The sequence below is a fragment of the Pseudonaja textilis genome, chromosome 2, assembly GCF_049901715.1.
Source record: "Pseudonaja textilis isolate UNSWEBS1 chromosome 2, rPseTex1.2, whole genome shotgun sequence".
Classification (NCBI taxonomy): domain Eukaryota; kingdom Metazoa; phylum Chordata; class Lepidosauria; order Squamata; family Elapidae; genus Pseudonaja; species Pseudonaja textilis.
The window spans coordinates 65417204-65431093 of NC_141991.1; the positions used below are offsets into that span (position 1 = coordinate 65417204).

A 13890-nucleotide genomic window follows, 5' to 3' on the forward strand; every position below is an offset into this window, starting at 1 on the left:
CATTACCACAGGTTGGGCATTCTCATTCTCACGCAGGCGAAGGCGGTGCAGCACTGGGCTGGCAATACGTGCCAAGCCATTGGAGAGTCTCTGGCCAATAGCTCCCGGGTCTATGTCTTCCACACTGCTAGCGTTGACAATTACATCCACACCCTGTCAGAGGAGGCATTAAAATCACACAAAAGTATTCAGGATCAGTTTTTTTTTTTTTTCATGGCCACCCCAGATTCACCATGTGGAACTGGGCCCACTTTCGAACAGTTTGTTATCATCACATTTTAGGGAAAGACCATATTTACATTATTATTTATTACTTATCCTTCTTAGTCTTATTATTACTACTTATGTACTGAGATATCTGTTGGGGAGTGCGTGATAGACTAGGATTGAAGCAAGCTGTGATTGGGACTTTACCTAAATAATTCATTCTTTAATTTCCCTCTTTTTTTCCCCTTCCTGGCATCCTTATTTTTCTTGCATTCTGTTTGTATCACTTTCTTTTCTCTGCAACCAACAACCTGCCTCATAAGAGACAGTGGAAAAGACATTTTTTAAAGGCTGAAATTAAGATACAAGTTACATGTATTTCTAGAGCAATAGGATGCCCTGCGCTATCCTTTATAGGGTAAATATCATGCTTTCATGGAGCCCAAATATCATCACACTGTACATAAACAGCTGTTATCTCCACATTTTGGATACAACAGAAGTTTAATTATTGATTTATTCTATTTACATCCCATCTTTCCTCTCTAAGAGCTCAGAGCAGCTTATAGGAGATTATCTCCTAATTTTATTCTCACAGCAACAATGCGGCGAGATAGGCTGAGAGAGAGAGTGACCAGACCAATAGCATCCATATGGTTCTCCCCAGTCCAGCTCTTGACCATTAGCCTACTCTGCCTTTCATTTCCACCTGCATGTTCCATTCACATAATTTCTCACTTACCTGGAAGAACTCTGCAATTTTGGCCACGTGGCTAGCACAGGCACACTTGCGGGCATCAGCTACATCCTCTCCAACCTGCCAAGAATGAAAGGGAAGAACAATAGGAAAGATTAAAGCTGACAAAGGTCATTCAGTGAACTCAAAATAGCAGGCATGTTCCTCAAGCACACACAGGGTCTCCAGAATAATTAACAGAAACAAAGATGGCACCAGACCAGAAGAAAACCAAGAGAGTGCCTTAGGTTTCAGAAATGAAAGGTATTCCAGGCATACATTTGGGCCAGCAACAAGAGATGTGATACTTTAGACAAAAGCCATATCATTCTGTTAACAATGTAGAAAAGCTCCTCTATCTTAAATTCCATGGATGCTAGGGTGTTCCCTTCATTTGATGCGATCCTATTGCCCTGATCTTTAGTAAATATAATTTCCATTAAACAGGAAGCAAAGCAAAGCATCATACATAACATTTCTAAGGATATTTCCAGGTCACAAAGAGACCCAAAGGTGTTTTTTCAAAAGGCAACTGGACTTTGTTTTCCCTTAAAGACCTTTCGCTTCTCATTAAAAAGCTTCTTCGGTTCTAACAGAAGCTTCTTGGATGAGAAGCGAAACATCTTCAAAGAAATACCAGAAAGTCCAGTTGTCTTTTGAAAAAAGCACCTTTGGGACAACCATGACCTGGATGACCAAGAATCTTCCATAGACAAACTCTAGAGACATTCTTAGGGGTGGGTGGGTGGGGAATGTAAAAAATGGATGGCTACAATCTAAAGCATTGTGTGAAATGTTTGCACACCCAGGGAAAAAGGATAAACAGAGAAGTGAGAGGAATAAGGACGAACAATCTCACCAGTTCTGACTGCCCCCGCCCTCCCATGACTATCATGAGAGCCATTTTGTGTGAGTCTCCCACTTTGAAGTTCCAGATGTGCCTACTAGCACAAATAGGGGGTGGGTATCCACGGGGACTCTCGTAGCAACAACATCTGGAAAAAGGAAGCTGGAACTCACAGGGTGAACATAGCTTCTATTGCTTTGTATTGAATCCTCTCATAGTGGAGAAGTGGACAAGCTCTTCCTAGGGGATGTTGCTCGCCCCCTTTTCACTTTCTAAATTAAGATAACTCAGTAACTGCTCTTAATCTCAAAGCAAGGCATTTACAGGAAGGTCTGCTGCTCAGCAGTATCCAACCATGTGATATCCAGGAAAATGCCATCACCCCCCAGGAAGCCAAACAGGCATGGTTGCACTTCACAAATACACTCAGCTATTTCTTTGCCATTTCAATTACAGCAAAACACCAAAGGATATCCTTTAAGTATATTCCTCACACAGTTTTCTCCGGACTAGCATCCTCAAATATATTCCCTATAACTCCCATCATTTCCAAGCAGCATAGCTATAGCTATTTTGGGCTGGTGGCAATTATTGTTATAATCCAACACATCTGGAGGGTAATAATCTGGGGGAAGTAATCCTTGAGAGTGTGGACACAGCAGAAGGAAATTGGTGTACAGAATTCCTAGGCCTCTCCTGAACAACTGGAAAACAGCACTGCCTTCTTTTTAATTGCCAACTATATTCCTACTGAGAATTCACTTACTTTAAACAAATCTGCAAGCTATTTTCTCCCTAAAGAATGTTGTATTTAAACATTTCCATTAGCCAAGGTCTGAGTTAAATGCTGAAAATGTGGTTTAAAAACTAAGGAGTGATGAAGGGAGGAAAGACAGTATTGTAATGTGAGAATGGGCAATTTCTGGAGGGTGAGGCAGGCAGTATAAACTTATGCTGTTTATTACCACAATAATTCCATTAGAGGGCAATACTGTACAATCTACTGTGGTCAATGGAAGCCAACAATATGTCTGCTCAAAGTACTGGCTTTTCCTTCAGTGTATTCCTCAGAGCCATCTTGGGCGTTTTCTTGAATAGGAGAAAGTACAGATGTTCTTACAAAGAGATCACCTTGTGTTGAAAAACAGGCATGTATGACTGGTCCAAAAGTTGGGAGAGACACCAACCTTCATCAGGAGGATCAATTTCATGATATTAGAGGGCCACTTTGTACCTACATTCTACCTAAATCTTAAGGCTGTTACGCCCAGAGGACTCCTCTGGTATAAGAACAGGAAGAAGGGGGAAAAGGAAAAATGTAATAATCACTTGAAAGTTCTCCTGTCCAATTCTTGAAAGATAGCTAAGTCTACTCAGGACCAAACCACACAGTATGTTTAGCTTTAAATGATTGTGTCCTTATCCAATTTTTTTTTTTTACCATGAGGGAAACATGTAACTTCTTGATTCAGATCGTGTTTGAGTAGGGGTTAGGAAGGGGCCTCTTTCTCTCAGCCCCTTGGAAGAATGTATGTGTACACACAATTCTACCCAAACCAGATATGTTAATGTGTTTACAAATCATTTTAAACAAAGATGGTGAGAGCAAGGAACAGGCCACTCAGCCTTACCTATCAATCCAGATAGGACTACTTGAGTGTTCTATCAAATGAGGGAGGGAGGAGGGAGAAGGAAGAGTATCTGGTTGGTATATATTTTAAATACATAATTTGTCCTCCTAAGGTAGTGAATTTTACATCATGAATATAAATGAAACATCAGGAAACGAGAATGAGCTATTCCCCAGAGAGGGTTTTTTTTTAGGGCTTACCCAATTAACAAGGACATATTTAGGCAGGGTAGCCTGTGGATCTTTGACACTGCAGAATCCGTACATCACCTTCTGGTTCTCAAAATGGCTAGACAGCTCTTGCAGGCCACCAGCTGGGGAGAGAAAGCAACACACTCATGGGACAAAGCAACAGTCAAAACCTTCTGCTTTTCAGCTTATGATAGATACACTTTATCAAATGAAATATGTTTTCTCAGCCATCTGGGGAGATCCTTGTCACAAGTCAGGAGCAACTCACTCCCAAATTCAGCCCCCTGTCCATGCAACTACGCTCTATGGAAGGGAGGAGCAGATCCCTTTGTGGAGACAAAAGCCACTCGGATTAAAGATAAAGTAGCATTTGATGCCAATACTCACTTCCTGAGGCTGCCAGTTTCAGATTATCAGAGTCTTCTTCATAAGTATACAAAGCCCTGGAATAAAAAATAATAATAATGCAAACACGTTGGAACAGGGAAGCACAGTATAGAAGCCTGACCATTCCTGCTCTCCCAAACCTGCACAAAGGAAAGGCACTGTCACTACTAAGAATAAGACAATGTGATGGCTTATATTGCAATAGCTTTGCACATGTTGATTATTTGTTCTCCTGCTACAGTGCCCAAAACTGTGCATGGCTTTAAAACACTTTATCTTAACTCCTTGCAAGAGAGATTTCTGAAGACAGGAGTGAATCTCACCCTTCACAAGGACTAAGTACATTTGGGATCCTTTTGCTTTTTAAAAAGTGAAAGCTGTGGTTCATGAAGTTGAGTTGTGTGATGCTGAATTAATTTGCATGCTCTCTGCACAGAACTTGTGCCATACCGGCATTGAAGAAAGACTTATTTAAAAAATATTGCTTTCACTTTCCAAACAGCTGAAGTTTTTTTACCATAGAATTATTAATAGTTTTCATGAATTAGTATCTGTTTCATTGAAGTCTGAAACATAGTCTGAATTTTAGGTTTATGGAGAGGAGATTGTAAAAAATGAAATCAGGAAAAATGAAATCAGGAAGCACAAGTATTCATGCAATCCCATTAAGAGGAGTCATGCACAAACAATACTTATCCGGAAGATATAAATGTAAGAAGAAGAAGAAATGGACTGAGAGAGACATGGTGTGAAGAACTAGGCAAGTTACTGTAGGAGGAGGAGGGACAAAAATTTGGTGTGCTGGTCCCCACTTCTAGCCCAAACACCTCAATCCAAAATCTAAGAAGTAAAACTGCTAGTGATCTTGGCCTTGAGTTACTAATGATAGATGCCAGACCTACTTGTAATTAAATCATGTTCACCCACACTTTTGATACCGGATATCCAAGTGGATCTGGCATGCATTATCAAAACCTTGTGGGGGAAGAGTACTGATGTCATCCTGAAATTCCCCTAAATACTCTAATTTTGAGCATTTTAGCAACCAGCTCCAGGACTGGGTGGGGTTGTATTGATTATGAGAGACATCTTGTCTGTGGCCATCTTGTCTGGTTCTTGGAAAACAGGGCATGGGTGCCTATGTGTATGGGCAACATATAGGTTGGGGGTCCTGTTAAATGTTCTGATTGCTGTGCTGCTGAATAGGATGCTTTTTAAAACCTATTATAAAACTAGTTTGGAAATTACCACATCTTGAGAAGAGCTTCAAAGGTGGCTCAGAAGTTCCAGGACAACCACAGACATGTCCCACATAAATCAGTTCATACACATACAGGTATACCTGGGTTGTTTTCTCAGAGTAGTTAATGAGGTGGTGGGCATTCGATTGAAGTTTTTTTTTATCATAATTAGATCACTATCTGGTCCAGATGAGATTCATGATTGCCCAGGACCTCTGCAAGATCTGTCTCAGCAGCCTAATGGATTCAGGTGGATTCCAGTGGGCATTTGGGAATCTTCTTAGTGATCTTAAGAGTACCCCATAGACTTTTGGATTCAGGAGGCAACTTTAACACTTAATATGCTCCCAAGTGGCCCCTTCCCATTTAGCCAATTCTAGGGAGCTCTTTGGAAAGTCTAGGAGATGAAGCAGCACTAACTATGCCTGGAATGCTAATGGAGGAAAATGAAATGTGAATCCGACTGCGTAGGGGCATGAGCTTATGTTCAAGCCTACACAATAGCAGTAAGAGCAAGGAAGCATCAATCCTGTGTTGCTAATCTTACTTTAGGCGAATGTTCAATTCTTGCTAGGGGAAAGATGAGCAGGAAGAGTTGCCACCTGGCTTCTATGACTTGTTAGTCCAACGTTTTGCTAATAAAAGTCACATTCATTGCAGTCTGGATTTTCCATGGACAAAATGATGAACTGGTGGCTGGGATAATGTCTTGTAATGTTATCGAGGACTCCTTTCAGCCAATGGATTCCAATGAAGTGGACAGGGTGCTTTCTAACTCTGCTGTCTGTGAGATTTGATCCCTGCTTCTCTTAGCTCCTTCAGTTTGCTTAGTTTTATGTGTGGTGTGGGATGCTCGGTAACTGGAACCAAGAAATAATCAGTCTCTAAGTCCCTAGTCTAAGCCATCTTGAAGGAGGCAGTGGTACACTGCCTTTTCAAGAGGCTTCCTTCAGCCCAGCTCTTTCAGACAACTATTGCCTGGTCTTCAACCTTCCCTTTTTGAGGAAAGTTATAGAGAAGATGGGGAGGTATCAGTTAACAAACACCTTAGAGGAAGCAGATTATTTAAGTGGCTTTTAGTCTACATCTCCACCTCTCCAGCTGTATACCTCAACTTCTAACTGGAGGTTCAGGAACCAAACAACCTGAAGTTAAATCCTAGGAAAACTGAGCAACTGTTTAGTCAGAAGAGCCTTCCGACAGCTTCAGGTATAACTCTGAAAGGGTTGTTCTAAACTCATAGTCTACTAGATGGATAGGTAGAAGGCATGATCAGGAGTTCTTGCCAGTTATACCCTACATGGAGTGGGAAGTCTTAGTAACAGCTCTTATTACCACAACTGGACCACTGGATGGGGCTGCCTTTAAAAATTACTCCGAAATTTTGTTTGTTGCAAAATGCAATGGTGTACTTGCTGGCAAACAAGTATCACCATAGCTACGTGACATCCATTAACACAGGGCCTGAACTGGCTATCAATTTGTTTCTAATTACAGATCGTTTTAGTTTATAAAGCCCTACATTGCTTGGTTTCAAAGTACCTCAGGAGCACTTCCACCCACCAGATATATTTTCCCTGACCAACTCTGGCCATTTTTATTGCAATCCCTATTTTGGAATTCTCCTCTCTTCCTCTCAAGGCCAAAATAACACACTGGTGGCTAGCTGGAAGTTAGCGAAGACTTAATATTTCCCAAGAACATTCAGGAAATGATGGCTTGGTATGATCTTATTGTTATTAATCTTGTAATAATAATATTGAGATGGTTGGAAAAATAAGGTGTTGTTGATTGTATGCAATATAGTTTTATTTAGGTCAAATTTCAAGAGCCCATGCATATTGCAATGGTATAGAAATTAAATAAGCAGGAAACTTTTCATTTTCAGAAGATAGAACTGGGCTTCTGGGTGAATTGTTACTTGATTCTGGGTTTTTGAATACCTACCCGAAGTATTTGTGTTCCTGGACATCACCTTGAGTTTAACAATAGAATCACTGGGGAGGTTGAAGTATTTCATTTGTTTTTTTAACAGTGCCTTTTTAAAATTGTGTCACTTCAAATCTCAGATTTTTATGTTGAATTTTACTTCTCCTTAGTAAGAAACTAGAGGTATCAGGATATTAAGGCAAAGAGTGAATCTAGGCCCTCCTAAAAAAACTGAATACCAAACATCATTGGGTCTACACAATGTAATTCCCCAGGAGATCTCAAAATAACTCAGATGTGAAATCACTTGTCTTCTAAAAGAGTTGAAAGCACCTCCCACACTAATGTTGCAAAAAATTAATACAACCCAGCACCATCCACAGGCTCTCATTGCCTTAGCCAAGTTGATCAAAGCAACACTGCATTGTATCTATGGAGATTCTCAGTATTCTGGGTCATGGTTGTCCCAGAGGGACTTTTCCCCACACAGGATTTCCAGAAAAATTGAAGACTACAGGCACCATTTGCGCTTCAGTTTGAGACGGAGACAGCCAGGACTCATTCCCATCATCCTGCGCCTGTGCTCAACAATGAAGCGACACGGGGCGGAAAACATCCTGCAGAAAGCACAGCTCCGACTTCTCAATGAAAGAAAACCAGAAAGTCCATAAGCACCTTTGGGACATTGCAGCATTGTGACACAAGTCCTGCCCTTAAGTTCATGGGATGTCTGTGGAAAAGTGTGTGTGTGTGTGTGTGTGTCTTTCATCATGATGCTGCTTCTGTCACTCTAACTCCCTTTTCCCCTGCAGACCTCATGGAATATAACCGAAAATAAATGAGGAAATCTCAATTATATTTAAACATATTAATTTGACAAAATTAAATCAAAATTAATTTTTGTCCAATTCCTACCCAATTTTTGGAGTAAAGCTCGTGACATGCCACTCAAAAATGGTCCTTAGTCCAAAACAATTCAGCACCTTTACATAACAAAAGCACCCCTAATATTTACAGACAGATTTACAGATTAACAGAGTTGGAAGGGACCTTGTAGGTCATCTAGTCCAAACCACCTCCCAAGCGAGAGACCCTACACCATTTCTGACAAATGGCAGTCCAATCTCTTCTTGAAAGCCTCCAGTGATAAAGCTCCCACAACTTCTGAAGGCAAGCTGTTCCATTAGTTGATTGTTCTCACTGTCACAAAATTTCTCCTTATTTCTAAGTTGAATCTCTCCTTGATCAGTTTCCATCCATTATTCTTGTCTGGCCTTCAGGTGCTTTGGAAAATAGCTTGACCTCCCTCCCTCCTCTCTGTGGCAGCCCCTGAGATAATGGAACTGTCAATTCATAGGCTCATGATTTAATTAGGGTGATCGCTGGAATCCTGACAGGAACACTATCATGTTTTCCCTGGTCCTTCTCTTCACTAGACTAGCCTCTATCATCCTCTGTACCAGAAAACTTGAAAGTTGTTAAGATAATGCTATTAAAAAAAAATAAAGGATTTGGAGAGGAAACAATAAAAACTGACCAGTTAGCTGATCAAAATATTCCCCAAATAAAATGATGGAAAGTATTATTATAAGTATTATAAGACAAATAGAAAGCCAAAGGAGATAGTTTCTACAAAAACATATTGGTGGTTATCTATTTGAAGGGTTTTAAAACAAGACTAGAACATATTTCTTGAGACTAAACCTATCAACGCCTTCTAGTCACGCTGGCTCTATTATTGGAAGCAACTACTAGTTACAGGAAAAAAAATAATGGGAGATTTTTATTGTGTCATGCTTGTCTTATGGACATTCCATACTCAAGCTTCTTGACATTGGCCCCATCAGGGAAAAGCAAGATACAATCATGTATATGTCAGTAAATTCCCCAAAGCATCTGGTTAGCCATTGTGGGATCAGCATTGGCTAGGCAGGCCTGTGATTAAATGAGGCAATCACTTGTTAGTTGCATCTTTAACTTTATATTGTCAAAATATTTCAGAGATCCCGGATAGAATGACAGATTAATAATTGGCTGCAAAGCAAGGTGTCGACTGCTCAGCCTTGACAGCGACTTACCTTCCTAACAGTTTCTGCAAAACAATGATCATTACAAAATTGTGTTAAAAGAGAGCAATGATCATTTCTTATTTTAGAACACAGCTCATCTCAGAATTTTCCAGAGCATGTTCTTTACTTTGGGGAAGTTGGCTTGACAGAGTGAAGATTCAGAATCCCTTTCGTGAGATGGGAAACTGTATCAGGCAACTGATTGATCGATTGCGACAATCAGATGACCTGCTTGCCTACGTCCAACTCCAGCTGCAATATGACAGGGCGAAGAGACCAAATTATAGAGCCTTCCACATGTGCAGGACTGCAGCTCCTATCAACCTGGAGCAGCAATGCTACTGGAGGGCTGAGGGAGACTGCAGTGCACTCTGGTTAAAAAAAGCAAGGGATTCAGTTAGGGCCCCCTAAGCAAAGCACCTACTGCAAGGTAACCCGGTTCTTTTTCTTCTACGTGTACATTGACAGCGTTAAGTCATTTGCGAGGTCGTGAAGTGGAGGAGAGGATTTCCACAGAAAGAGCAAAATGGAGAACTAGAACACCGGATGGCATAAACCGCTCTCCTACCTGGTCTTAAAGACCCACACAGTTCTGGCAGGTCCATTAAGTGCAGGAGGGAGAAGGAGAGGGAGGGGAGAGGGAGCATGGTGAAATTAAAACAGCAGCTGCATATTAATGAGCTATTGTGGTTTGTGTGAAGGGGCCTCCATGGAGACAGTCTCTAAGAGTCCGCCCTTTGTTTCCACATTTACTGAGGGAAGCCTATTTGCCCACCATTGCCAGTCCTCCAACAGGGATCCAGCCCAAATGCTTTTGCACACCGTCCCAAGCGCAGAGGGTTTTGTTCTCTTTACCACCTCATCCGAAGGCCTCCTGTGAAGGAGGAGGAGGAAGGAGCATAGAGAATTGGTCTAGGCTGCGTGGGTGGAGAGACTTAAATCTCAGCTTATCAAGGCAACCAGCATCTCTCTATCACCATGGCAACTACACTGCCATCCAGCCGGGAGACAGTTCATATGATGAGAACAAGGTGATTTAGAGGGGAGTGGGGGATGAGAGACAGTTGGCCGTGTGCAGTTCCTGCCATGTGCAGAGCCACCATGGCATTACAAATTGAGAGGCACTTTGGCTTCTTTGTATTTAATGGCTAAAGTGGGAGCTTACTGAGTAAGGTCTCTTTCTGGATATCATGTGCTCCATTTGCTGAATTGCTAATTTTTTTCTACTGCACGCCTTCCAACATAGACTACGTTCCATCTGCTCTCCATTTCGTGCTGCAAAGTCCTGATAGAATTTAAAGAACTTAACATGGACTTCATCCTCCATTAAAAAAAACCCCCAAAACATTAGATTTACACAACCCGCTTTCTGGTAATGTGTCCATTCCTTTGATATCAGAACAGGGAATTTTATAGGATTCAAATTATCGTATTTTGGACGCATCATGCAAAGAATTAGCTCAGGCTGGAAAGAAAGAGAAGGTTGAAAATGGCCAGCAACAAGGTAGCAACAAAGATGATCAGTGGACTAGAGGTTAAAAAATATGAAGATCAGTTGCAAGAATCGGGTATGTCTACTTCAATGAAAAGAAGGACTAGGGGTGACATGATAGCAATGTTCCAATATCTCAGGGGCTGCCACAAAGAAGAGGAAGTCAAGCTATTCTCCAAATCACCTCAAAGCAGGAAAGGAAGCAATGGGTGGAAAAGGAGAGAACCAATCTAGACCTAAGGAGAAATTTCCTAACAGTGAGATCAATTCATAAGTGGAATGGCTTGCCTCCAGAAGTTGTGGATGCTCCAATATTAGAGGTTTTTAAGAAGTCGGACAACCATTTGTTGGAAATGGTATCGGGTCTTCTGTTTGAGCAGGGAGGTTTGGATTAGAGGATCTCCAAAGTACTTTCCAACTGTTACTCTGGTGTTCTAGAAGTGCACCACTGGAAGACCTGAAGGGCTAGTTGGCGACAAAGGTGGTATTCAGCAGGTTCTGAGCAGTTCTGGAGAACCAGTAGTGAAAATTTTGAGTAGTTCAGAAAACCGGCAAATACCACCTCTGACTAGAAGTTTTACAGTATCCTTCCCAGGGGTGGGATTCTACCAGTTCACACTTTTTCACTAGAACTGGTTGTTAACATTCTAAGCAGTTCAGAGAACTGGTTGTTAGAAGAAATTACTGGCCTAATCCTGTAAGGAAGGCAGGAAGGAAACATTCTGGTGTTGCTTACAGAAACTGTCTCTCCGTTAACCCTTATTACATTCTTGGCAGGACTAGACTTCCTGTCTCAGGAACGTCTCTGGAGTTTTTCCCCCCTCCTTTGCTGGTACTTTGCTTGTGTGGAGTGACCATTCAAAGTTACAATGGCACTGAAAAAAGTGACTTACGACAATTTTTCACACTTACGACTATTGCAGCATCCCCAGTCATGAGAGGCCAGGTGAGGAGATGCGTGCCTCAATGTGAGTGATATTGAGTTGGCCACACCCAGCCAATAACATGACCACCAAGCCATGCCCACCCAGTCACATAACCACCAAGCCACGCCCACCAACTAAGCCATGCCCACAGAACCGGTTGTTATAAAATTTGAATCCCACCCCTGATCCTTCCCCTGCCACGTCCACCAAGCCACGCCCACAGAACCGGTAGTAAAAAAAATTGAATCCCACCATTGGTTAGGGGCATATCATTATGGAGAAAATATATATAGGCGATCACTAAGAGCTGATACCAACTTGGTGGTACATAATAAAAAGGGCTGCCACGTTCGATCAAGGAAAAAAATTGGCTGACCATTAGATAGCAGCGGAGAGATACAGATAAATATTTACTCACCACCACCATCACTTATGCTGAGATTTATTTCTGAAACTCTACTAACTTTGCCAGAAGTTTGACTGCCTCCAATTTATCAGTCAGTTTGCCAAAGATGTCAGATTGCAAGTGACACTTTTGGGGAAAAAAATTGGTTGATCAATGGGCAATTTCCCATTTGTTATAAGAGGGGCACAGTGTCTTACCTGTTTTGAACCCCTATTTTCCTATTGCTGCAGCAGGCTCTATGCAGGCTCTGAGGGTGCCCACTGGTTTATTTCCTTCTGCCATAGTAACAATGGGGTTAGCAATTTATTTCCCAAGTAATGCTCAGGAAGATTAGCTATGACCTAAATTTGAGGAACTTGAATTGATTGGCCATTTCTTCACTGACATTAACAAAGAAACCTGTTATTTTAAGAGTCCAAGTGTATATTTAAAAGGTAGTTAACCTTGTTTAAAAGTCATCTGTCTCCATCAGTGATGGCTGTTTATGGAATTTGACATGTGCTAAAAGCATCTATACTGAGAAACTACAAATGCCTGCAGCAGTTTCAATCAATGTTTCCTGGAATTATTTATGTTATTTTATTGCTATCTCTCTGCCTTCTATACAGCAAATAATTTGACAGGTCATCTCTATACTGAAAGTATTTCCATCAGCTGAAAGCTGGCAGCTTGTTGGTTCATAGAATAGCATATTTTTATCCAAACATCCCGGAGTGATACTCAAAATATCTGAGTGTGATGTTAAACAGGGTTTTGCGCTCAGTTTATCAGGATTTATTTTCAAGCAGAAGAAGAAAAGAAGAGAGACAAAGAGATGATAGTGTCAGTTAAGCAGTGCTCAGTAGAGTTATAAAGTTCAAAGGCTTACAGCTATAGATGATCACCAACCTTCCCCAATCTGGTACTCTTCAAGTGTTGCCCTACTATAGAAGTACACACTTTCATCAACCCGAACACCGCACCATGTTGTGGGTTGCATTCCACAAATGGGAGAACCCAACACACTTTGGGGAGAGAGAGAGAGGGGAGATTTCCATTGATTTTTAGAGTTGAAACAGCGGGCTATATGTCCCTGGAAGGCTTAAGATTTCAATTAGCCTCTTTTAAGCCATATTAAAAAAAAAGAAAGGGCTGGAGAGGAAGATGGTTGCAGTGACTCACATTTGGAGGGCACCAGACTGGGTATGGCTGCTTTAATTTAAAATGAAGCTCTGAATATTTTTATCCTCAGTTTTAGTGGGGATTATCTTAATAATAGAGTATCCTCACTGTAGGACTAATTTAAACAATCAAATGATTGGCAAATCATAGCAGAGAGTTTGGAATTGGTAAATAGTGAATTAGATCATTCAGATCATTCAGATTAATAGAGTTGGAAAGTACCTTATAGGCCATCTAACCCAAGCAGGAGACCCTACACCATTTCTGACAAATGGCAGTCCAATCTCTTCTTGAAAATCTCAAGAGATGACGCTCCCACAACTTCCAAAGGCAAGCTGTTCCATTGGTTGATTGTTCTCACTACAATTAGTAAATTAGTTCGCTACAATTAGAATTAGTAAAGGGAAACAAATAGTTTGCCCTTGGATATGGTGGATTCTTTCATCTATTAAGTAAAGTCCCATTCCTGATCTTTGGGTAAATATCTTAGATTATATACTTGGAGCTCTTTCATATTAGCGTTATAACACCCAGTCAAAACTACATTATGTTGAGATAGGATTGGTCAATGAGAATCACAGCTGGCCAGTAATCTGGCATCTAGTCCTGCTTAGTCAAAATCCAATGAACACTTTGGACTCACTTTAGACAAGACCTATGGCTAAAA

General features: G+C 41.1%; 1 protein-coding gene across 6 annotated transcripts in view; it reads right to left on the reverse strand.

Annotated features, from left to right (window-relative positions):
- Positions 1-13890, reverse strand: part of DBN1 (drebrin 1) — a 47417-nt gene that overhangs the window by 14195 nt on the left and 19332 nt on the right. For all 6 annotated transcript variants that reach the window (XM_087924168.1, XM_087924169.1, XM_026726332.2 and 3 more), the window contains exons 2-5: positions 4000-4055; positions 3622-3734; positions 950-1024; positions 7-153 (exon numbers count right to left, since the gene is read on the reverse strand). In XM_087924168.1, the coding sequence (XP_087780294.1) occupies positions 7-153; positions 950-1024; positions 3622-3734; positions 4000-4055 (391 nt within the window). The remainder of the gene's footprint in view (positions 1-6; positions 154-949; positions 1025-3621; positions 3735-3999; positions 4056-13890) is intronic.